The sequence below is a fragment of the Strigops habroptila genome, chromosome Z (assembly GCF_004027225.2).
Source record: "Strigops habroptila isolate Jane chromosome Z, bStrHab1.2.pri, whole genome shotgun sequence".
In the NCBI taxonomy this organism is placed as follows: Eukaryota; Metazoa; Chordata; class Aves; order Psittaciformes; family Psittacidae; genus Strigops; species Strigops habroptila.
The window spans coordinates 90,859,633-90,882,707 of NC_044302.2; the positions used below are offsets into that span (position 1 = coordinate 90,859,633).

The 23,075-nt window shown below is 56.6% G+C and overlaps 2 protein-coding genes across 4 annotated transcripts; one reads left to right on the forward strand and one right to left on the reverse strand.

The window, feature by feature from the left end:
• Positions 1-149: 149 nt before the first annotated feature.
• On the forward strand, positions 150-12,297 carry RGP1 (RGP1 homolog, RAB6A GEF complex partner 1). 2 transcript variants are annotated; one of them, XM_030512715.1, is made up of 9 exons: positions 150-339; positions 941-1,080; positions 4,896-5,032; positions 5,368-5,451; positions 9,165-9,314; positions 9,394-9,540; positions 9,931-10,058; positions 10,951-11,128; positions 11,298-12,297. In XM_030512715.1, the coding sequence occupies exons 2-9, from the start codon at positions 965-967 to the stop codon at positions 11,519-11,521; spliced, it is 1,164 nt and encodes a 387-aa protein (XP_030368575.1). In that variant the 5' UTR covers positions 150-339; positions 941-964; the 3' UTR covers positions 11,522-12,297. The 2 variants fall into 2 exon arrangements, with proteins under 2 accessions (XP_030368575.1, XP_030368576.1); XM_030512716.1 differs by lacking the exons at positions 150-339; positions 941-1,080; positions 4,896-5,032; positions 5,368-5,451 and adding an exon at positions 5,472-6,365.
• Positions 12,298-12,384: 87 nt separating this feature from the next.
• On the reverse strand, positions 12,385-17,190 carry MSMP (microseminoprotein, prostate associated). Of its 2 annotated transcripts, none has more exons than XR_003995129.1 (4): positions 14,357-15,950; positions 13,634-13,742; positions 12,845-13,390; positions 12,385-12,684 (listed from the first exon to the last, which is right to left on the reverse strand). XR_003995129.1 is itself a non-coding variant. In XM_030512717.1 (4 exons), the coding sequence occupies exons 2-4, from the start codon at positions 14,460-14,462 to the stop codon at positions 13,201-13,203; spliced, it is 405 nt and encodes a 134-aa protein (XP_030368577.1). In that variant the 5' UTR covers positions 14,463-14,574; positions 17,030-17,190; the 3' UTR covers positions 12,385-13,200. The 2 variants fall into 2 exon arrangements, 1 of the variants encoding a protein (XP_030368577.1); XM_030512717.1 differs by adding an exon at positions 17,030-17,190 and having other exon boundaries at positions 12,385-13,390; positions 14,357-14,574.
• Between the last annotated feature and the right edge of the window lie 5,885 nt (positions 17,191-23,075).

Sequence of the window (23,075 nt, forward strand, 5' to 3'; positions counted from 1 at the left end):
CTCGGGCGCCCGACTGGGCGCTGCTGAGCGGCGCCCGAGAGTTCCCGAGTGAGCCCCGAGAGTTCCCGAGTGGATCCCGAGAGTTCCCGAGCGCTGCCGAGCGAACCCCGAGAGTTCCCGAGTGAGCCCCGAGAGCTCCCGAGCGCTCCCCGAGTGCTGCCGAATGAGCGCCGAACGCTGCCGAGTGAGCTCCGAACGCTGCCGAGCGCCGCCGAGCAGGTCGGGAGAGCTGAGGGGAAGCTGGGCCCGGAGCTGTGGCGGGTCTGTGCGGGGCAGTGAGCGCGGCCGGAGCGGCCCGGCGCTGCGGGAAGGTGCGGTGCTGTGTCCCCGGCCCCGCAGGTGGGTGTTGAGATGTGTGCGTTTGCGGTCCCGGCCGCCCCTGAGCCGCCTGGGTTGGAGTGGCAGGGCTGGCCCGACCCCCCCCGCGGTACCTCCTGGCCGCCTTGAGGCTGTGTGGGGCTGAGGGGCGGTGTGGGTACGTGTGTGCATGGCCAGGGCTGTGCCTCTTCTCGTGGAGCGCTGGGGCTGCCTCTGCCCTCCCCAGGCCGTGTGTGTGAGGAGTGTGTTTATGTATGTATGTATGTATGTATGTGCGTGCCAGGACAGAGCTGTCCCTGACCCGGGTACATGTCTGTGTGCTGTATGTGTCAGTGTGCTATACATGCTTAGAGGTGGGGCTCTCCCTGCCCTCCCTGTGTGTGCAAGGGGGGGTGTGTATGTATGTGCCAGGACAGAGCTGTCCCTGACCTCTGTACATGTCTGCATGCTGTGTTTAGAGCTAGGGCTCTCCCTGACCCCCATACATGTGTGTATGCTGCATGTGTTTAGAGCTGGGGCTCTCCTTGCCCTCCTTGTGTGCACATGCCTGGCTTTGGCCGTCTCCCTCTGTTACACCACCTAGCCCTGTCCCCGTGCTTACTGTTCCTTTATTTCTTGGCAGGTGTGCAGCAGGGCTGTCCAAGCCATGATTGAAGTGTTGGCCAAGCTGGGCCGTGGGCCTGTGTTCCTGGCAGGGGAGGTGCTGGAGTGTGTGATCACTTTCACCAACCCGTTATCAGCCTCATCTACGTCTGCCAGCAGGTATGGCAGCCGGTGCCAGTGAGCCCTCCCATGCGTGAAGCCTCTGTGGCAGAGCTCTCTGGGTGCTTCCAGAGGGAGCAGCATTCCCTCACTCCTGAGATGTGGTCATGGCTGCGCTGTGGGGCAATGGTGCCAGCTCAGCCACTGGTGACTTCCCTGCCTGCGGTACTCCCTTAAGAGTGCATTGTGCCATTGCTGTTTCAGGGCTGAAACTGAGGTAATTATTCTGGTTTTCTGCCCTCAAGAAAGAGACAAGAAGAAAAGGTATGCAGTTAAAGGTGCTTTTAACCTGCTTTTAACCTTCAGGTGAGCCCTCGGTGACAGGGTTACCAGCAGAAAATGAAGCCAAACTGGCTGTCAGAGTGGGATATCTAGTTACACCAGGGTGACAGTCTCACAGGGCAACATCCAGACGTCATGATTTCCTATGCTTATGGAAGGTGCTCTCTCTGTCCAGCATTGTGCTGATGCATCAGTGCGATCCCTGCCTCCAGCGCTGGCAGGCAAAGGGGCAAGCACTGCCCAGAGTCAGGAAAAGGCAGCTTTCTGTGGCAGCATTTCCTGTGGCTCAGAATTTGAGTGCTGCATCTCCCCTTATCATTGCTGTGCCCGAAAGAGGCGTTGAGGAAACGTGACTGTAAGGGAGCTTCCTATATTGGCTCACACTGGGTGACTCCACATCAGAAGTAGTCAACCAAAGCATCCATGTCCGCTGAGTGTGTGGCCTTGTCTGGCTCTCCCAGGGGTGGAGAGTGCTTTCTCATCTTGAGCCTTTCCTGGGAAGCGTCCGTTCAGGTTCAGCATCTTTTCATCACCAGCACGCATTTCACACATAATTGTTTTGGTGGGCCTGCTTCCAGGGCTTGCAGCCTCAGCAGCACCAAAGCAGTGTCTTGTATTACTGCCGCAGGGCTTCTTTGTTTATTGCTTTCCTTAACTTTTCATCTTTTCCTTCCTGGTTCACCTTGCCTGCTGAATCTAGCTTTCAAAATTCAGCCGTGGTATATGTCTAGCTTTCCAGACTTCCGTCTTGTATAGTAGCAGTGCTGTTTTGGCCAGTTGTGACACGTGTGGGACCACAAGTGGAGCAGTTCTGGAGGTTCACGGCACAGTTACAGGAGCTTCATTTGGGAACTTCATGTGTGTCCTGGTCTGCAGAAAACTGCCGCTTGGAAAAGGAAAGTCTTTTAAATAAAGAAGCAGGCGACCAGAACTGACCAGACCTGGCGAAGTCATACGAGTGGCAACACTAAATAGATTGGTGGAAATTGAAGCTGTGGGTTGCGTAAAGGCAGGAGCCAGATCAAAGCATGGTCACTGCAACAGGCAGATAGACCTGTCAGGGACTAGGAGCTTTCGGGGCTGCCACAAGCTGTGGTGGAGGTGGTGGAACCGAGAAGCGCACATTTGAAGTGTAGGGACAGAACTAAAGGACAGTCAGTAAATGTCAGGAAGTTAATTTGGAGGTGGTGTACGAGGTGTACAAGAAACAAAGCTCTTCTGCCCAAAGGCTGTGTGGAGCATGGCCCTTGTGGGCTGCAGGAGCCGCAGGGAGAGGTAAGAGAGGAGAGAGACCTCAGCACCAGCACAGGATCCTTCTCGCCCTGTCTGCTGGAGCAGCCAGGTCTGCGGTGGGAAGGGACATGCAAATTTTGTTTGGGTGTCTGGTTAAAAAAATGAAAACAATCCAGCAGTTCGTTGTTGGACAATACTGGGGAAGAAAAAAAAAAGATTCAAAATGCAGTGTTTGAATTTGAAGGTACTGTAATAATGCTGAGCTTATAGGATCATAGAATGGTTTGGGTTGGAGGGGACCTTAAAGCTCATCCAGTTCCAACCCCCTGCCACGGGCAGGGACACCTTCGACTAGAGCAGGTTGCTCCAAGCCCCTGTGTCCAACCTGGCCTTGAACACTGCCAGGGATGGGGCAGCCACAGCTTCTCTGGGCAACCTGTGCCAGTGCCTCAGCACCCTCGCAGGGAAGAGCTTCTTCCTAATGTCTAATCTAAATCTCCCCTCTGTCAGTTCAAAGCCATTCCCCCTTGTCTTATCACTATAGGACCTGTAAAAAGTCCCTCTCCAGGTTTCTTGTAGCCCCTTTAGGCACTGGAAGACTGTTATCAGATCTCCCCTTCAGGAGCCTTCTCTTCTCCAGGCTGAACCAGCCCAGCTCTCTCAGCCTGGCTCCAGAGCAGAGCTGCTCCAGCCGTCTCATCGTCTTCATGGCCCTTCTATAAAATATATATAAATGTATATATTCATGGCCTTTATATAAAATTAGTAAATATTGTCTCTTAAGAAGGAGTTTTTCTCTGTTGCCATATACATTTCCAGATACCTTACAACATTATGGCAGCCCTTGTGGAAAAGCCATGCTGGTGCTTTTGAAGATACAGAATGTCAATTGTGGGGTTAGAGGTAACTGGGTAGAGTAACCAACACGTGTTTGTGTAGAGGCAGCCAGCACATACAGAAGATCAAATAGCACATTGTTAGTCAGCTGAAACAAATGCAGCACACCTCTCTCTCTGGTTCGTCTAGACGTTTAACTGCTCTGATGTGTCACATTGAGAGGTACCCGTGTGCCACAAAAAATCCCTGTGCCACCTAGAAGTGGTGTCAGTGCTTACTAATCAGATCATGCTGTTAGAAAACACCAGAGGAACCATACACCGGCTAATTGAAATAGAAGTTCTGCTGCTGTTGAAATAAAATAGATGAGTGTTTTGGAAACTGAAAGGTGTCAGTAATGCCATGGGAAGTATCGTGTGGAATGGCTGGTGTCATAGCAGAGTCCAAAACTCATATGAGGCTGTTTTTCATGCCAATTCTTTCGGCTTTATAGGGAAGGGGCAGAATGACACCTTTACCTCCGCTATAGCCATCAGCAAGTCCCTTACATCAGGAGGAGAAAATAGGTCCTTACAAAGGGCTCAGAAGTATCCTCCTCTGGTCTGACACAGCCAGAAGTTGATGTTCCAAGGTGGACAGTGCTGTGGGGAGGGAGCACATCTGTGCCATGCCTGCCCTGAGGAGTGTCAAGGTTGGGGCAGCTGGGTGCTGTATGCAGGGGCAGCTGACCCCAGGTTGCAGGTACTTGTTGCCTTTGAATTTGCCCACTTCCCTCATGGTTGTGTTATGACTGGAGTGCTGCTCTCTGTGTCACTTCTGGCTTGGGATTCAGCTCTTTGTGTCTAAAAGTCCTCTGCCAGGCCTGGCCCATGCGTGACAACTAGAGGTGTCCTCTCAAGAGTGCAGTCTGTGGCCAGTCCCAAGCTGTGGGTGATGAGAAAGGTGACTCAGTGAGTAAGGCTTGGGACCGGATCTTGGGACACTTGACCTCAGCATGTTTGCTAGAGGATCGCTGTGAGCTTCTGCACAGGCCATCTCATCTCTGTCCCCATGGAAGGGGTGGCTGCTCACCTGCACTGCTGGCTGTCTTCTGCCACATGTGCACAGTGGGCTTCTCAGGGCAGGGGTGTTTCCTCACTCCGTGTCTGTGCTGTGCCTGAGGTGTTGTGGCTTAGGCTGCAAATATTGCTGCTAAACAAGAGCCCTCATGCCCAGAGCCAGGCTTTGGGTGAAGCTGCTGTCAGCAAATGGAGTGGAAGTGGCTTTGTGTCAGCACCCCAGCTCGAGCTTGCTCCGAAGGCTTGTTTGGAGTGGTTTCAGTGACCGTGAAGCAAGTCTTCCTTTCTCCCAGACAAGCAGTCCCACATGGAGCTGAGCAGCAAGAGCTGCTCTTCTCTCAGCTCATGCTTGCCGTAGTCCAGGTTTAAAGCACAGACATGACTGTTGCTCTTCTTTGTTCTCAGTGAGATGCTGGCATGGGCCAGTGCCCAGATCCACTGCCAGTTTCACGCCAGTGAGAACCGGGTAGCGCTCCCTCCCTCTGATGGCAGCAAGCACGACGTGCAGGCAGAGAATGAGACAGTCTTTGTCCCCAACAGAGGTGAGTGCCACTGCTGTAACTCTGGGTAGGGATGGTGAGGGCACAGCAAGCAGGAATCAAATGGACTATAGCATGTGTCTTGAGATCAGAGTGCATGAAGTGAGTGGGCAGTCTGTGTTGCTTTCCTTGTGCAATTCCTTGGCGACGGCTGCTGCAGGAGCTTGCTAATACTGAGATCAAAGTGGCACTAGCTTGGAGCAAAAGGTTGGAGGGTTGTCTGCCCAGCCGTTCGGGAATGTCTCATGATCTGACTGGGGCTTGAGGTGTCCTCGCCTGACTGGCCTGGTCATGGTCCGAGGCCGGGCAGCATTCATGTGGTTCTTCTTCTCTTCCAGGAGAGCGGGGTCAGTGTATCCTGTCCACACCACCGAAGATTCTCTTCTGTGACTTGCGACTGGACCCCGGGGAGTCAAAGTCCTGTGAGTCCTGCCTTCTCTTCCCCTGCTGAGACAGCTTGCCCCTGGCCAGCGCCGTGCTCAAAGCTGGCTCTGTAGGTCTGAGTGCTGCAAGTGGCAGACCCTGGTGCTTCCTAAACCAGGGTGCTTTGGTGGGAGCATGAGTGCTGCGGATCAGCATGCTGCATCACCCAGAGTCTGTTCTCCACTATATGAGTGCTGCATACGGCAGCATGTCCCTCAGTCCTGCCCCTGGCCCGTGGCCCTTGCGCAGGTCCGTTGTGTAGCTGTGAGGCATAAAACGTTTTGAAATACCTGGCTGCAGCTGAAGGAACGTTTACACACACCCGTGTTTCCCCACCTTTGTTTCTTCAGCCACCCCAGAGTGTTCTTGGGATATAGGCTCCGGAGAGTCTGTGCCTCCTCTTCAGGTTGTGGCTGTCCTGGAGATCACAGTCTTTTGCTGCTTCTAGTTTTTCTGCCGTAAAAGTGAGCACTTCTCCTCTGCTCCAAGCTCTCCATGCCTCCAAAGCCCTCCAGCGGTATCTTTCCAGTAGGTCCTCGTTAAACTCTCCTTCATTACTGCTTTCCCTTTTGCTGTTTAGAGAAATCATCCTTTTCACAAGGAGTTTGCAGCCACTCATTTTCATTGTTCCAGGCAACTGCTTCTACCTGAGCAGGCAGCTGTGAAAATACAAGTATGTGCTTTTGTCTCTTGGTCAGTGGCTGCGTGACCCAGCCTGTCAGCTCGTGTGGGATCTCCTTTGCATTCCAGCGGCAGCGTACGGTTGGGCACTGCAGGCTGCGTGTGGAGAGCTGCCTCAGGTTGTCCTACGGATCTGCTGGGGATGGTTTATGGAGACATCTCAAGTCACAGAGCAAAGGGAGTGGAGAGGCAGTGCCTGTGGTGGAGAGGGCTCCACTGAAGCTCTGGGGAGGTGAGAGCAGAGCTGTAGGTGAGAGCAAGGAGCCACGGGCTGGTTTTGAAGCTGGGCTCTCCTGCCTTTCTAGGCTTGAAGGGGCCTGACTGGAGGGAAAGGTGGACAAGATGAAAGCAGTCTGGCTTCACTAGGTGGTTAGTGGGATGGGGCAGTGCTGTCTGGGGTTGTGTCTCCTAAACTGCAAAGCAGATTGAGCAGGTTTAGTTGTTTGCTTACTATTGTACAGCAGCGTGCTGGGGAAAGGAGCTGGCCCTGCTGCATCAGAGCCAAGGTCTGCTGTGCTTTCTGAAAGCGGCTGTGCCAGAGAGGAGGCGAAAGGAGGCAGAAATCTCAGCTTGCCTGAGGCTCACCAGCATTCTCGTGCATTTCCCACCGCTGCCAGTGTGGGGCTGGAGCATCCATTCCTTGGGAGCAAGGGGAAGCCCCTTTTCCTGGTGCATCCCAGGCTGGGCAGTCTTCCGGCAGAGCAGATCAGTGCCTACAGTCCCATGGCTGGGATGGATTGAGAGCATTTCCTTGTGCGGTGGCTTTGCAGGCAGAAGCTGTCCAGCCCCCAGCTAAGCTGGTGGTACTCTGTCCTTCCCATCGGTGGCGTATTGTGTGTGTGTGTGACACTGGCACGAGCAGCCTGTGTCTGCCTTGCACTTGGATGCCGCTCCATAGGAAGGACACAAACTCTTCTACAGTTTGAGCTTCCTTCGCTGTATGTTACAGCCTTTCCCCTTGGCTGTGCAAAGCAGACACTCATCGCACGTGTCATGTGCGATGCTGCAGTGCATGGCACTGGGCTTCTCAGCACTGAAACCACCGTATCACAGCCCTGGCTCTGCCAGGCTGCTCACACCGATCCCGTCAGCTTGTGGAGCTGGTTCCTCTCACGCGAGACTGCATCTGGCATGCCTGCACATCATTCCTGGGGGCTCCTGCCAGCTCCGTGGAGGCAGAGTTAAGGCTGTGTGGGTGTGTATCTTAATTCTTCATTTCCTGTTTTTCAGAAGTTTTGAGTTTTGCTGCACAGTTTGGAAAGGGAAAAAAAAAAAATAATAGTAAAACCAACCCAAGAAATCCTAATTCTGGTTCAGCAAAGCACTATGTTATTAAACTGTAGCCAGAGCTGGCACATACAGCTGAGGTCAAGCTGTCTCTTGATAAAAGGCCTTGTTTTCAGTTGCTGGCCAGCTTATTCCCCAATATCTTCCCGTTGTTATAGTGCCTGTATGTTGAAGTCGACTCATCTGCCATCCCTCTGACACGCTGCGCAGGCTGAGCTCTTTAGATTTGTCACCATCAAACATTTTCTGAAGCCCTCAATTTCTGTGGCTGTTTCTGCCTCCTCTCCGGTTTTGTAATACCTTTAAATATTTAGTAGATCACAGAGAGGGGAGGAAATGGAAGCAGCCTGGACACAGCCGGGAGCCCAGCCAGAGGGTACAGCGGGTGGTAAGGAAGGCATCCATAGCGCCAGGAATGTGCTTCCTTCTGGGATATGCGCGGAAGCTGGGACTTCCTGAGTCTTGGCATTCCTGTGCCAGGTAGCAAACCACCCATCCTCCTCGGGCAGTGGTGGTCTCTGCTCAGATTATCCTCACTGGGTGTGAAGGTCTTTGTGAGCACTCTTCTTAAGCCTGGTACAGGGGGTTAAAAGCAGTCTGCTTCTTTCCTTTGAAATATCTTGATTTTCCTCCCTGTCAGGACAGTTCTTGGCTTGATCTGCACCCCGGTCCAGTGGGACAGGCTTGTGTTTTAAGGTGTGACAGCCTGTGGAGGCGACATGCTAGCATGGGCTTTTTTCTTCCTTCCAGTCCTGTTATTTTACATCTAGAAGCTATATTTAAAAACGTAACCCTAGCTTTTAATCTAAGCCTCGATGTTTAGGATGTGCCAGAGGTGGGGAAGGATTTGTGGTTTCACAGCAGGATGCTGCCCTTCCTCTGGCACGGTGTATCTGTGTTATGGTGGGCAAGCCAGAGAGGTGGAGACTTTCCACAGTTCAGTGTTTGCGCCTTTCTTATTATACAGAGTGTGGTTTGGGAAAGCTGCAGAAGTGTTCATGCTGTGTCGAGAAGCATTGGGGTTTGTGTGGTGGCCAAGGGGCTTCGGGAGGGCTGAATGTGGTCTAAGCCAGGCCCCAGCGTCACAGAGGTCTTCGAGACAGAGGCTTTGTGGTCCAAGTCATCCGTCTGTCAAGCGGGATACGCCACGACTTGTTGTGAAGGTCTCTTGATTCGTTTCTTGGCCATTTAGACTTGGTGCTTCAGAGGAAAACACAGGAAGAAGCTAATTTTTGTTGCAGAGTTTTGGGTTTGTGTAAAGCCAGTATCAAAAGGGGCATGAGGTATTGATCAGCACCTCTGCGCCGCATGGAGCAGAGCCCTGAGGAGGCTGCAGCGTGTGACTGCGTTGTGGAAGCGGTGTGCGAAGGAAGTGCGCAGAGGCAAATTCAGGTTGAACTCGTGATGGGTAAGTTTAGCTCTCATGTGTTTGAGTTCCTGGATTTTACATCTTTCGCATTCTTTTGAGGCAGAAGAGTTGGTTTGTGTGGTTGTATGTGCTGGAAGCCAACATCTGGATGACGGTGCATGTGATGTGAGGAGCAGTGCGCTGGCGCAGGGAAGCCAGGGAAGCGCTTGGCGTGCTGTGGGAAAGAGGAGACAGCAGAAAGCGCCAGGCACTGTCCGTAGCTCAGCACCACTGCTGGTCCTAACCCTCGGTGCAGGGAGCCTGTGAGCAACAGCTCCAGGAGCTTTCTTTTGGCCTTGCAAAGCAACCTTTCGGTCTTTTCTGTGCTCCTTGCAGATTCCTACTGTGAGACGCTGCCCATAGACGGGCCTCCCTCTTTCCGGGGACAGTCAGTGAAGTATGTGTACAAGCTGACCATCGGCTGCCAGCGTGTCAACTCTCCCATCAAGCTCCTGCGGGTACCCTTCCGTGTCCTCGTGCTGCACGGTGAGGCCACGTGCTGCCCTGCCTGCAGGCACAGGTCTGGCTGCGCTCTGTCCTTCTAACACTCTCACCTTCTCCCCAGGGCTCAAGGATTATCAGTTCCCACAGGATGAGGCTGTTGCACCCTCAAATCCCTTCCTGGAGGCGGAGGAGGGCTTGAAGAAAGACTCTCGCTTGGCAGACCTGGCAACAGAGCTGCTTATGGTGGCCACCTCCCGACGCAGCCTGCGTAGGTCATATCCCCTGCTTGAACATGCTGTCCTAACCCGGGCGTGAAGCACAGCTCAGGGCTTGTGCAAAACTGTCTTGCTGGCAAAGCAAAGCTCTGACCGGGGCTGTGGAGCAGCTCCATCAAGTCCTGCCTGGGTCAGAGTTTCCCACGGGCTCCTTCCAGCCAGTCACCGGCTCTTCTTACTTTGGCCAGAGAGACCCTTTTTCCAGCATATTGCAGCCACTGCAGGCCTTTCCCAAAGGGAATGCTGCCTCCAGGGTCTGTCCTTCACGCGCAGGCGGGAGGCAGGGGTCACATCTGCTGGGCTCTGTGATTAACCTAGAGCACTGTATGGAGTAGATCTTTGTCCTACCACAACTCTATTCCTGCCCCCTTCTTGCTCCACAGACCTGTACAACATCAGCAACACTCGTGGCAAGGTGGGGACGTTCTGCATCTTTAAGACCGTGTATAAGATCGGCGAAGATGTCATTGGGACCTTCAACTTCTCAGAAGGAGACATCCCGTGTCTGCAGGTCAGTGCTGGCTTCGGGGTCACTGTGGGGAGAGGGAGAAGGGATTGGGGTGGCACTGGGCTGTTGCGGGGTTTCTAGTAGGAGGCAGCTGAGGTCCCTTTGGGGTGTAAGGAGGGGAAGGGCTCCAGTTCTGAGGTCGTTTGGGAAATGGAGGCCCTGGGCCTTTGCACCAGGGCTCTGTGAGGTTGTAAGAGCAAGCGCCCTGCGGAGAAGGACTTGGGGGTGTTGGTCCATGAGAAACTGAACATGAGCCAGCTTCAGTGTGTGCTTGAGTGCAGAAACCAACCATATCCTGGGCTGCATCACCAGCAGTGTGACCAGCAGGTCCAAGGAGGTGATCCTGCCCCTCTACTCTACTCTTGTGAGACCCCACTTGGAGCACTGTGTGCAGTTCTGGTGTCCTCAACATAAAAAGGACGTGAAGCTGTTGGAGCGAGTCCAGAGGAGGCCACGAGGATGATCAGGGGCTGGAGCACCTCCCGTATGAAGACAGGCTGAGAAAGTTGGGGCTGTTCAGCCTGGAGAAGAGAAGCTGCATGGAGACCTCATAGCAGCCTTCCAGTGTCTGAAAGGGGCCTACAGGCATGCTGGGGAGGGACTCTTCATCAGGGACTATAGCGATAGGACAAGGGGTGATGGGTTCAAGCTGAAACAGGGGAAGTTCAGGTTAGATATAAGGAAGAAGTTCTTTACTGTGAGGGTGGTGAGGCACTGGAACAGGCTGCCCAAATAAGTGGTAAATGCTCCATCCCTGGCAGTGTTCAAGGCCAGGCTGGACAGAGCCCTGGGTGACATGGTCTAGTGTGAGGTGTCCCTGCCTATGGCAGGGGGGTTGGAACTGGATGAGCTTAATGTCCTTTCCAACCTGAACCATTCTATGGTTGCCCTGCAGTTCTCAGTGAGCCTGCAGACAGAGGAGAGCATCCAGGAGGAGTTCCAGCGCCGGCGCGGGCAGCCCGTGTCCTTCAGCACGCACGCCCGCCATCAGGAGGCCTGCCTGCACACAGCCCAGAGCAGCTTCAGCCTGCCCATCCCGCTCAGCTCTACCCCGGGATTCACCACCAACATCGGTTAGTGGCACCGGGGAAGGGACCCCCCTTGCTTGTCCCCATGGTAGGACTGTGTCCTGTGGGAGGGAGCAGGTTTATTTGCATGTCCCCTTGCCAGGACACAGCACTGAGGCAGCTGCTGTCCCTGTCCCTTGTGGTGTTGCCTGCTGACCCCCCGTCTTGCCCACAGTGTCCCTGAAGTGGAGGCTGCACTTTGAGTTTGTGACCTCCAGCGAGTCAGCAGGGAACTGCTTGGTTCGTGGGAGCCAGTCGGAGGCCATCACCTGGAGTGGGGTGGAGCAGATGGAAGTGGACACTTTCAGCTGGGATTTGCCTATCAAAGTCCTTCCCACCAACCCCATCCTGGCGTCCTATGTATCTCAGTTCTCCAGCACCAACTCCATCACCATCTGAAGTGGGGAGAGCTGGTAGGGCCTGTGGTGCTAAAGCCGGTGGGAATGGCAGTCAGGACTGTCACCAGCGTGCTGCAGGACGCACATCCCAATGTCCCCTTCATCTGCAGGCACCAGGCAAGTCTGTCCCACTTGTGGATGGAGGAGCACTGTGCTTGCTGCGGCATCTTGTGCTGCAGCCCTCAGCTGGGAGCTGGATCCTCTCTGCCTGGGTGAAGGTGCAAGTCCCAGCACTCACCAAAACCAAATCTGCTGCCCAGAGAACAGCCTGACGTGCCTTTTCCCCTTGAGGGGCTTCCAAGAGGGAAAGACCTAGCCTGGGGAAAGGAGAGGGGAGCTTTTCCAGTGAAGCCCAATACCAGCCTTGAGGGAAGGCTGTGCCCCTACGGAGAGACCCCTCAAGCAGAGGTCTGTCCACTTGGGCTGGGTGGGATCCTGCTCTCCTGCCCCAGCACACATCCTGCCTCTCGTGCGGGGTGTCCCATACGCACAACCCTGCCCTCCCCCAGCGCTGCCAGCACGTGCTGGTGTCCTGCGTCCCTGCAGCCACGTGCAGTGGCAGCACCACAGTGATGATCCACAACAAGCTGTTCTCTGCCCACCCTCCTGGGTGTGAAGGCGTCCTGCTGGTCTCAGGATCCTTAGGGAGCCGGAGTGAACATGTGATGTGCTTTGGAGGTCTCCCTGCTCAACTCTCAGCTCCCCATTTCTACCAAACCTTCTGTAGTTTTTCTCTATTAATGAAAATCTAATAAAGATCCAGATGTGCAAAACTTATCCTTCCCAAGAGCCTTGTTCCTGTTCTGTTCCCAGTGGCGGACACAGCCCACCTTGCACGACAGTCAAAAGGCTGGAGACCTCCTCTTTGTTTAATACCTTTATTGCAAGAACAGAAACATCTACACAAGGCTCTGCGCAGCACAAGGCATGGCACCAGCAGGGGCAGGCTGCCAGGATGGCCAGCTCCATCCTGGCACATGTGGATTAACTTCAGCTCCCCGAACCCCAGCAGGGCACCCAGCTTCCCTGCAGCAGGGCATTGGGGCCTCCCTTGGGGACATCTTCTAGTGGTTCCCCTGCTCTGCCGCCCGCTCTGGGCTGGCTCCGTTGCAGTGTTGCCCGGGGCTGGCCTGCAGTGCTGGGGATCCCCTCCAGCCCCAGGAGCTGTGGGAACAGGGGTGTTAGTGGTTCCAGAGGTGGGTTGTGCCCCTCATGCTCTGGGGCAGAGAAGAGGCTGGCTGAGGTGTGTGGGTCCTGCATAAAGGGCTGCGAGCTCCCAGTGGCTGCTGTGCAGGGGGACAGGGGTTTGGGAGGGACGAGGGACCTGCTTAGCTTGAGGCTGGATGCGGGAGTGCAGTCCAAGACTATTTGGTCCTGTAGTCCTTTCTTTAGTAGCTGGAGGTTTCCTGCCCACCTGGGAGGAGATCCCATAGGATCTACCTTCCCATGCTATGCAGAGCAACTCTTGGGAAGGGGGCCCTGATTCTGTCCAGGGAGCTGAAGGCAGAAGCAAAGCCGTACTGTGGCAGCGCTAGGGTGTAAATGTTAACTCAGTACCATAGTGTGTGGATAGTGGTTTCCCTCAAAGGTGGCAGCAGTGACGGGATGGGGCAGGTCTGGAGCATGCGGGAGGTGTGGAGGGTGATGCCAGGGAGGGGGGCACAGGGTGCTGCTGAGCCTCTATCTGCTCAGCCTTGCACCCAGCACCTTGTTGATGAGAGGCTCAGGGGTGCCGGATGAGCCCCACTCGTGCTCCAGGCTCTTCACGCAGGGCAGGCTGGGGTTGGCCTTCTGCACCACCGAGATCTGGCATGTCTGCGAGTCGTAGTGGGCTTCACACCAGTCAGGGAAGTCAATGGGGTGCTGAGTGCTGTGGGAGAAGGCACTGTCAGCTCCCCCATAGCTGCTGGGCATCTCTCTGTGCTGAGACACCCCTGGCCCTTGCTTGGTGTCCCCATTCACCTCAACACCCCCATGGGTTCCTGCCCACCTCTGCCCCTCGCTCCCCATGCCTGGCACCCCACGTTTGCACCCACCAGACTCACAAAGGTGCCCATGGCAGGGCAGCACGGCTGCAGCATCCCACCCCAGCACCCCTGGTCCCCACACTCACGTCTCGCAGCAGCCCACGCCGATGGGGTGCAGGCAGGTACAGAGCAGGCAGTTGGTGCTCAGCCACGACTCCCCGAGGGAGAACTGCTTCCCCTCGTACTCGCAGGGAGCTGTAAAGGAAACGGTGGTGATGAGCACACATGGGCCTGCGCCGGGGTGTGTGGGACCCTCCTCAGCACCCTGAAGGAGGGACAAGGGATGTCATGATGTCCTACACACCCTATGGTACAGAAGACGCTTGGTGGCCTCTCCACCACCCTGCAGGTATGGGACGCCCAAGCATCTGTCAAGGGTGATGCTCCCACCCATCATCCCCTGGCCATGCCCTGCAGCACTCCCTGCTCCCCTGACAGCCTAGGGCAGGGGCAAGCAGCTCTTGCTTCCCAGGAGAGGCCGTATCCAACATCCCTTGGGGTTCGAGCATCTCTGCAGCCCTGGAGGGAGGCACTAGAGGAATGATGGGCAGCCCTCCTCCGTTTGCTGCACACTCATCCCCAGCCGCGCTCCTGCCAGGAGCGGTCCATGGCCCAGCGAGCTGTTTCTCAGCCAGAGCCCTGGGGAGCTGTTGTGTGGTTTATAGACCGCTCCTTCCACTCATCACTGGCCCATGATCACGCTCCTGAGCTCATCACAGTCCCTCCTGTGCTTCACAGGCACATGGGGCAGAGCCCCAGCACCCCGGGAAAGCTGAGGCCTCCTCTTCCCATCTCACCTTTCTGCTTACCTTTAGCTTGGAAGTAGCATTTGGCCTGGGAGCCCGGCAGCTGGAGGAGGAGGGAGAGCAGCAGGCAAAGCCAAGCACACCCCATCTTCTGTGCTCGCATGGCCATGGTCAGTGTTGAGCTGGGCTTCTTTGCTGAGGTTGCCTTGCTTCTCTATCGCCTTTGCTTCTTCCCTTCAATCTCTCTCACTCTCTCTGAGCGCCTTTTTAATGCTCTTCTCCTGATCCCAACAAGAGATATTTATAAAGTTCAGCTTTACGACCCTGGCCACCAGCTGTGCCCCACTGGAAAAGTTGTAAAACTCATTTCCTGATTTGAAAGGCATGAAAACAAGAGGTAGGATCAAGATTTTTAACAAGCTGTGAAAAGCTGATTCATGCCCTCCAGAAATGTCTCCAGTTGGAAGCCCCGGTGGGTGCGAGGCTCCGCAGCGAGGGGAGATCCAAGGGACCCCAGCGGGGTTGCCCTCGGCAGCGCAGTGAGCACGAGAGACCCTGGACCCTGACCAGGATAGCTCCAGGCTCCCCTCTGGTTGCACTGATGTCTGATCCTTAACAGCAGCCAAGGATTCGGGAGCATCCCATTGCGCAGGGACCAGAGCAGCACGGTGTCCTGTCAACAAGCAGTGTGGGATGCAATGGTACCATCCTTGGTGGGGATGGAGATGCTTGTACCCAGCTCCTGGGTACCAAAACATGGTGGTTTCACCCCATCCTGGGCTGCAGCCATGCCAGGCTCATGGCCACGCATGGGTTGGGGTTGACGGCAGGTTTTTAGGCCAGGAGCAGGCAGGACAGTGATTGCCAGTGATGTAGTGCCAGTGAGGAAGGTTCTGCACAAGGCACGAACCAGAGCTCATCTGAGCAGTGCCCATGAAAGTGGGGCTGTGCCTGTGTATGTGCAGCACCCACAAGATGCTGGAGCTGAGCAGCCCCTTTCGGAGGCCGGAGACCAGCCCCAGCAGGAACAGGGAACAGGAGGGATGAAATCAGGAGGAGAAAGTGCGTTTGGTCAAGAAACAGAGAGAACCGAGGGGCTTGGGTGGAAGCAAGCAGCCATGAGAAGATGCCGCACCACGCAGGGACATACCCATGGTCCACACAGACCCTTACCCAGAGGGACTGCCTGTGGGCTGAAGTGATAATGCTGTTATCAGCTGGCAAAGGGAGGGGATAGGTGAGATGGAGCAGGTCAGAGCCCTGGAAAGCTACCGGCAAAGGGCTGAATTGCCAAGAGAAATCACAGCCCTTGTCAGAGGTGCTGCCGGCAGCAGGAAGGGGGTCCAGCCGGTGAGGAGGTGGTGTCAGTAGTGATGGCATATGTGGGTCATCTTCCCTGCGTTAAGCTCCCTCCTTTCTGAGAGTTTGGGATAGGTTTACACCCTGACGCGTGAGGCTGAATATCCCTTCCAGAATTTGTGTTGGCACCCGCTATTATAGCTGGGTATTTTTTTTCATCCCCATAAATGCCCAATCCCTCCTTGAATCCTGCTAAATTTTGGCCTGAGTGTTTTCCTGTGGCAGCCTAATTAAGCACGGAGTGAAAAAGTGAAAAAGAATTGCTTCCTTTTATCCGCTTTGGATTCGCCACCTTTGGATTCGAAGGCACAGCCCCTTCGTGCTGGTGCTCTGGGCCCCCTCGCCATCATACTGCATCCCCGTCCTATGTCTTGTGCTCTCACCTCCAAAGCACCAACCCCAGGTTTGCATCTCTTCTTCCCCTCTGAGAGTTACCCCAGTGCTCTCATAGTGCCCTGGGTGATGCCTGGATGGCAGCGAGGATGGGATCAGTTGGAAAAGGCTGATAATAAATCAGAGAAGCTCAGATTATCCATGAACAATCTGCTGGATACAAGGACATGCACTGAGATGGTGAAGTGTACCAGCGACAAATCAAAGTCGCCGTTTGGTGCGGAGCTGTTGCTATATAAGGAGGATAAAAGTGTTCGTCGTCAGAGCGGTAAATGAATATTCCTATTGTGTGTTTGGAAAAAGCAGTCTGGCACGCTGGTAACCACAATGAAATCATCCATCACGGTTTCATCACCGAGTGCGACAAACGCTAAGCAAAAGCGGTGGGTTTCGTTTGGAGGCTGCGTGGGCTGGCCAGGCTTCCAGAACAGTACGGGGAATCTGGGGTGAGAGCACCGCGCTGCTGTGTGGAGGGGCACTGCCCCTGCTCCATAAGGGAGGCATTCCCGGATTTCTGCAGCCATTCTGGTTTCCAAAAGAGAGGATTAAGGCTACCAGCCCACTTATGGCCCGTGGGTATTTCATTAGCACAGTTTGCTGCTTAAATGCAGAGGAGGAAAGGGGGTCAGGACACACCTTGGCACGATGCAGAGGGACCTGCGCAGTGAAGCACCCTCCACACCGTGGCTGTGGGTTGGGGATGGGGCTGGTGGTTCCACACAGCTCTTCCCGCTCCAGGCCATGCTCCTTCCCCCTTCTCTTTGCATCCCTGGACACCTTCCGGGCCCCATGGGGGGACCAGAGCAGCAGGGGGCTTATAGCTTGGGAAGCAGCAGCAAGAGTTGGGCTTGGTCCTCCAGAGCTTCTGCTCTGGTACCCAAGGGATGCTGTGGCTGGTGGAGCTGACACCCTGCACTAGCGAGTGCATCCCAGAGGAGGTTTTGCTCCACAGAGAGAGAAAGGGGGGCTGGTTTTGATACTCACACCTTTGAGGCACAGCTGAGACCCAGGGAAGAGGCACAGAAGAGATGTAGGGGCTGGAAGGGGTCTGTAAGTTCAGTCACTTTATCGTGCAGAGGGCAACAGCAGGGAATAGCTGCACGTCCAGGAATGCTGGTGAGGAGCAGTCATTACCCTTCAGCATCCCCAGACCCTGCAGAGGGTGACATCCATGTCTCAGCATCCCCGCAGCAGAACATCCCCTCCTGCTTTTGGACTGCAGCTCTGCCCAAGAGGAGCTGGGTGCTGCACCCACCAGGGGCACAGCATTGCCCTTCTCTCCCAGCAGCGGTTGGGTCCTCCTGCTGCTTGACCCCCTTGTTCTGGAGGATGGGATGCTGTGTATGGGCAGGGGTGAGCACCCAAACTGGTGGGTGCTGGGATGGGGTGAGAGCAGCTCACCCCAGCCCCACGGGAGGCACGGGGGTAATAAGCGATGCTGGACAAGTTGCCATCAGCAGGATCCAGGAGTGTTATAAAACCTGAATCTCCTGAGCCTTCAGCTGGGATTGCAGCTGCAGAGCAGGAAGCAAACAGGATCCCGGCTGGCATTGTGAAAGCAAACACCATAAATCCGAGGAAGTGCTGTGATTGCTGTTTTAGGCACTGGGGAGCTTGGCTCCTGCTCCCCACAAGTGCTTTATTTTCTCTCTAAACAGAGAAAAAAAACAAACCCCAACAAACCCAACCCCAACTTATCGCTCAGCTGAGCTGCCCTCGGTGCTGCCTCGGGCCCTGCAGTGGCTGCAGGATGTGGGTCACTTGCTCAATGCCTCCAAGATGCTTCAAGCCCCAGAGCCCCCAGGGCAGGGTGCAGGCAGGGAGCAGGCAGGGTGCAGGTAGATGCCAGCTTTAGGCTATGTTCACTTACCTGTGGACCACTCACAGAATGGTCAGACCCCAGCGAGAAGCAAGCAGGGGGGGCAGAAAGAGATGGGCAACCAGGAGCTGCAAAGGAGGGGACAAAGGGCTACCCAGGGCATGACAGCCAGCTCACTCCATCCCGTAGCTGGTAAGCCGGATGGGATAGCTCCCAGAGGCTGGAAGTACAGGTGGGATCAGAACCAACCCCACCAGGGCTAAAGCAATGGGGCTGTTGCTCCATAAAAGGGACAAAGCAGAGGGGACAGGATGAAAACCTTGATGTCACTTTACTCTGCTGCCCGCTGGATGGAGCTCGGTGACACCGGAGGAGCCTGGGCTGGGAGGCGTGCTGGCATGCCCTGCGTCTCCCATGGGTGTCCCTGGCCTCGGCACAAGCACACTGATCCTGCTTGAAGGGAAGAGCTGTTTCCAACCCGTGGGATGGGTGTAGCGTTCTGCAAGGGCTCCACAAACCTGTGTTGGCTGGTGTCTCTGGGTCTGCTGCAGTGGGATGGGGTCTGTTACGGGACGGTGTCTGTGGGTCCCCAGCCATGGGATGGGGTCTGTTATGGGATGGTGCCTGTGGGTCCCCAGCCATGGGATAGGGTCTGTTATCGGATGGTGTCTGTGGGATGTACTTTGCCCACCCCAGGCTGGGTCTCTTTTCCCAATAGCTGGTGTGAGGCAGAGCTCCAAGGTCTGAGCATCCCCACGCCGTGACTCCCTCAGGCTCCCTTTTCCCTCTTGCCCTCTCTTACACACCCTCATCTCTTGCTCTCCCCCATGCTCCATCCCTCTCCATCATCCTTTGGCCATTTATCCCTGCTCTGCGCCAGGCCAGGTTTTGGCACCAGTGTGTTAGCCACGCATGCCCGCTGCTCTCACCCCTGTCAGGGTGCTGTCACCCCAGCACCCAGGTACCCCAGCGCAGAGGTGTGCTGCACGCATCCCATGGCTTTGCCCGGGCTCCCCTCAAGGAAACGTGCGGAGTGTTTAGGAAAACAGGCCTTGGCAGCCGGTGGCCATCCCGAAAACACGAAAACATCCGTGCGGGCAGCGAGCGCGAGAGGCGGCACTCCATAAATCCCCCGGAGCAGGTGCTTTGTAGTCGGCACAAGGAAATGAGCACATTATTCAACTCAGCTTAAACCCCGAAACGCTTCCTGTCCTGTGAGTCAGAAATAACCCTGGGAGATCATTCCTGGGCCACGCAGGAGCTGCACCAGCCAAAAGAGTGCCATGGTGGACCTGGGGACCTGCTGGAGAGGTTGGGGGTGCAGGCACACCATGATGGGGGGGGCTTTGCCATAGCACCAGCACTGACCCCATCCTATGGGATGTGCTGGGGAGCTCCCAGGGAGCCCCAGGCCTGTCCTGGGCACTGTGACTCAGTGGGATGCAGGGATTGGGAGAGCCCCCGTACGCACTGGGGCTTCCAGTTTCCTGGATGGATCCCACAGATCTTCTCCAGTCTCTTTCTAGGATCAGAAAGACGGATCCCCTGCTGCACCCTGCATCGTCCTGGTGTGTCACGGGCTGTTGGTTGGAAGCACCCTGGGGTGCTGCCCTGCTTTAGGAACACCCTACAAGAAAAGCCATGGACGGCTGGTGGCTTCATGGTGGAAGAGACCACATGGGCATGGGGCTGGGACCCCTCACACCCATCATGGGGGTCCCGCAGCAGATGGAGCGGAAAGCAGTGCAGCAGGTACCCCAGCTCATCAGGGACAGGGTCCTCCTAAAGAGGGTCATGGGTGACATGTCCTGTCCCAGTGCCCTGCAAGGACGCTTGTGGGGTCCCACCGTGGGTTTGGGGCATGGAGAGGTGTGGGGCTCTCCCCATGGACACACTGGGTCAGCCCCTGCCCTGAACCAGGGAGGTGACACTGCTGCTTCATCATCCACATTGCTGCCTTTAAGGTATTTGCCTCTACTCCATTTTTGCTGCTATTGGCACACAAACCCCAAACCCAAAAAAGGAGCCCGTCAGGTTTCCAGGGCAGCAGCAGCACAGGAAGCCCATACATGCAAAGGTTGCCTTTGTGCCTGCACCCATCCCTTTGTGTTTCATGCCCACCTGTCCAAAGCCATCCCAACCTTCTGGAGATGTTCCTCTCCTGTTTGGGATGGGGAGGCTCCTCCAGCACCGGGAATGGAGAACCCAGCAAGAACCTGGCTCCCACTTGGATGGAGATGGGGACCCTCAGTGGTGCCTTCTCCACTCCTGCCCTCTTCCTGTGCCCCCCTTCACAACCCATTGACAGCCCCCAGCCTCCAGCAGGATGGTGTTGCTGATGCTAGACCTCTCCATGACCCAGTGCCACACGTGCCCTGGCACGGCAGTGCCTGCACAGCTCCTTCACCTGGCCCCGGTGGAGCTGTCTGTGCTGGGGGCACTCACTGTGCGCTCTTTACAGTCACCTCCTGGAGCTGACGGGTTCCTGGCCCTGCTCTGTGTGCAGAGGTGAGGGCACTTGGCAGGGCCCTGCAGCCCACCTGAGCGCGTGTTGCTGCGCCTGAGGAGGTGCAGAAACAGGTTTTAGCAATGAAACCATCATCAGGTTTGGTTTGGATGGAAAACGAGATGGGAACCTCATGGGTATGAGCTCCCCAGGGCAGGTGGGCATGGCTGTACCCTTGGTGCCCACCATGCTCAGATGCAGTGCAAGGACCACCACTGACCACCACGGACTTGCATACACAACCATAGTCCACCACAGATAACCATGGATATGCATAGGCTGCCATGGACCATCACAGTCCACCGTGGACAACCGTGGACAACCATGGACAGCTTTGTACTATCGTGGACCATCACAGCCCACTGCAGACCACCGTGGAACTCTGTGGACTGCCATGGATCACCACAGTCCATCATAGAACATCATGGACCTCCATGGACTGCTATGGACCACCACAAACTGTCATGGACCACCACGGACCACCACAGACTCTCATGGACCACCATGGATCGCCATAGACTGCCATGGACCACTACAGACCACCATGTATCACCACAGTTCCCCATAGGCCATCATGGATCTCCATGGGCTGTGGTGGACCACCACAATCCACCATAGACTATTATGGACCTCCATGGACTGCCACCATGGACCACCATGGACTTCCATGGAGCACCACAGGCTGACCACCAGCAGGATCAGGATGCTGGGCACAGGTCTGTGGAGAGAAAACTTGCCAGACATGGGATGCCAAGCGCAGAAAGACTAAAACTCAGCGTGGAACCAGTGGATGGGGAGGTGAGATGGAGCGACAGAAAGCCCAAAGCATGGTGAGCCCCAGCCCCACATGCGCCAGGGAGCAGGCTGAGGGCATAGCAAGCGTACCAAGCCCCACAACACCCCATTCCCACCTCAGTTCCTCGCCCCCTTTGTGCACTTGTGCGGGGATGCCCTGGCCCGCAGAGCTGGGGCAGCCGCCCCTTGTGCCCTGCGGGTGTTCGGGCACAGCCCCGTGGGCTGTAGCCGGTGTCCCCCCGCGTAGGGGTGTATGGGGCGCGGTGTGCCGTGTACAGGCGGCGGGGACCGTGCCCCCTCTGCTGGCACGAACTCGCAAACACGGGGTACCCGGGACACCCCGGGACACCCGGGACACTCGCCTACAGCGAGTCCCCACGGCTGCCCCACTCCTTTTTCTCCACATCTCTTCTTGGTTTCCAATTTGCCTCTGCATCCCGCGTCCTGCATCCCGCGTCCTGCATCCGAGAGCATCACCTGGGCAAGGGGCTCGCTGCCCGCTGCAGACAGGGAGAAGCCAGCTCAGAGAAGGCCTTTCCCACCCGGGATGGTGCCAGACCCTTTGCCCCCCGCTGCCAGGGCTCGGGGGTGCCCCCGTGTCTCAGGACACCGGCCCCATGGTCGGGCACAGCACCGGGCACCCTCCGTGCGCCGTGAGGCCCCGGCAGCAGAAGCCGTCTTCCCCGATGGGTCTGTCACCGACCCACCGTGCCCAGCCCCACATCCCAAGGGGAAGTTCTTCCAGACCCTTCCTTCCCCCTTCTCCTTTCTTTTTGCTGATACTCCCTGCCGGTTGGATTTCACCGTCCTTCGGCTCAGGCACCGCCTCCGGCTCCGCGCTGCGACCGGACCGGGGTATTTATAGCCCGCAACACAATCCCCAGCGCGGGTTGTGCCGGTGTAGATGAACCGGGCTCTGTGACCCTGCGAAAGGAAGGACATGTCACCCGTGGCGGGGACACCTGCAGTGGCACCGCCGTGATTTCAGCAGCCCCAAATGGGAGGGGCGACCCTGGGGTGCCATGTCCTCCGCTGTGGGGCCCTGCCCCAAATCTCAGGAGGGAACAGGGCCCCCCCCCGTCTGCCCCTCGGGATGCCCCACAGCATCCCTCGTGCATCCGATCCCCACGGGATTTTGCCGGCGGTACCGGCAAGAACTGAGGCCCCCGTGCAGTCATTGGGCTCCCCCAGCGCCCCACACACGCATGCCGCCCCCCATAGCTCTGAGCAGTGGGGCAGGGACAGTCAACACACACACACCCCCATACATACTCCCCCCACACACACCCTCCCGCCCGATGGGAGCAGGCGGCAGGCTGGGAATGCGAGGAATGCACCGCAGGCATGCTGCCCCTGCCCAGCTCCCCCCGCCCCACCGGGCCCCCCCTGCAAACCCAGGGCACCTTTGTGCCCCCCCCGGACCGACGCAGCCCCCCATGGCTGCCATTCCCTCACATCCGTCCTCAAATACCCAGGCTGCCCCGGCCCCACAGCCTCCTGCCCCATACCCAGCCATTGCCTCCCAGAGCGCTCCCCTGGGCTCCACGGGCTGCCCCACGGTCCCTCCCCCTTCCCCAATCCTCCTCCCAAGGCCTGTGACTCATAGCTCAGGGGTCGGAGCCTTAAACCCCGCAGTGCTGACATGCCCCCCTGCCCCCAGTGCACCCCGGTTTGGGCTGCAGGGACACCAGGCTCCCCACTTGCACCCTCTGCTGATGGGGGACATCCTGGGTGTCAGGGGCATCTGGATCCCCAGGGCATCCGGCTTCTCTGGGCCTGACTCCCCAATTGCCCCCCTGCATCCCGAATCCCCAGGGTCCTCCCCAACCTCCCCACCTGCCTCCAGGGGGGATACCCACACCCGGGGCACTGGATGTCCCTCCAAAGGGGGCACCCAGATCACGGCATCC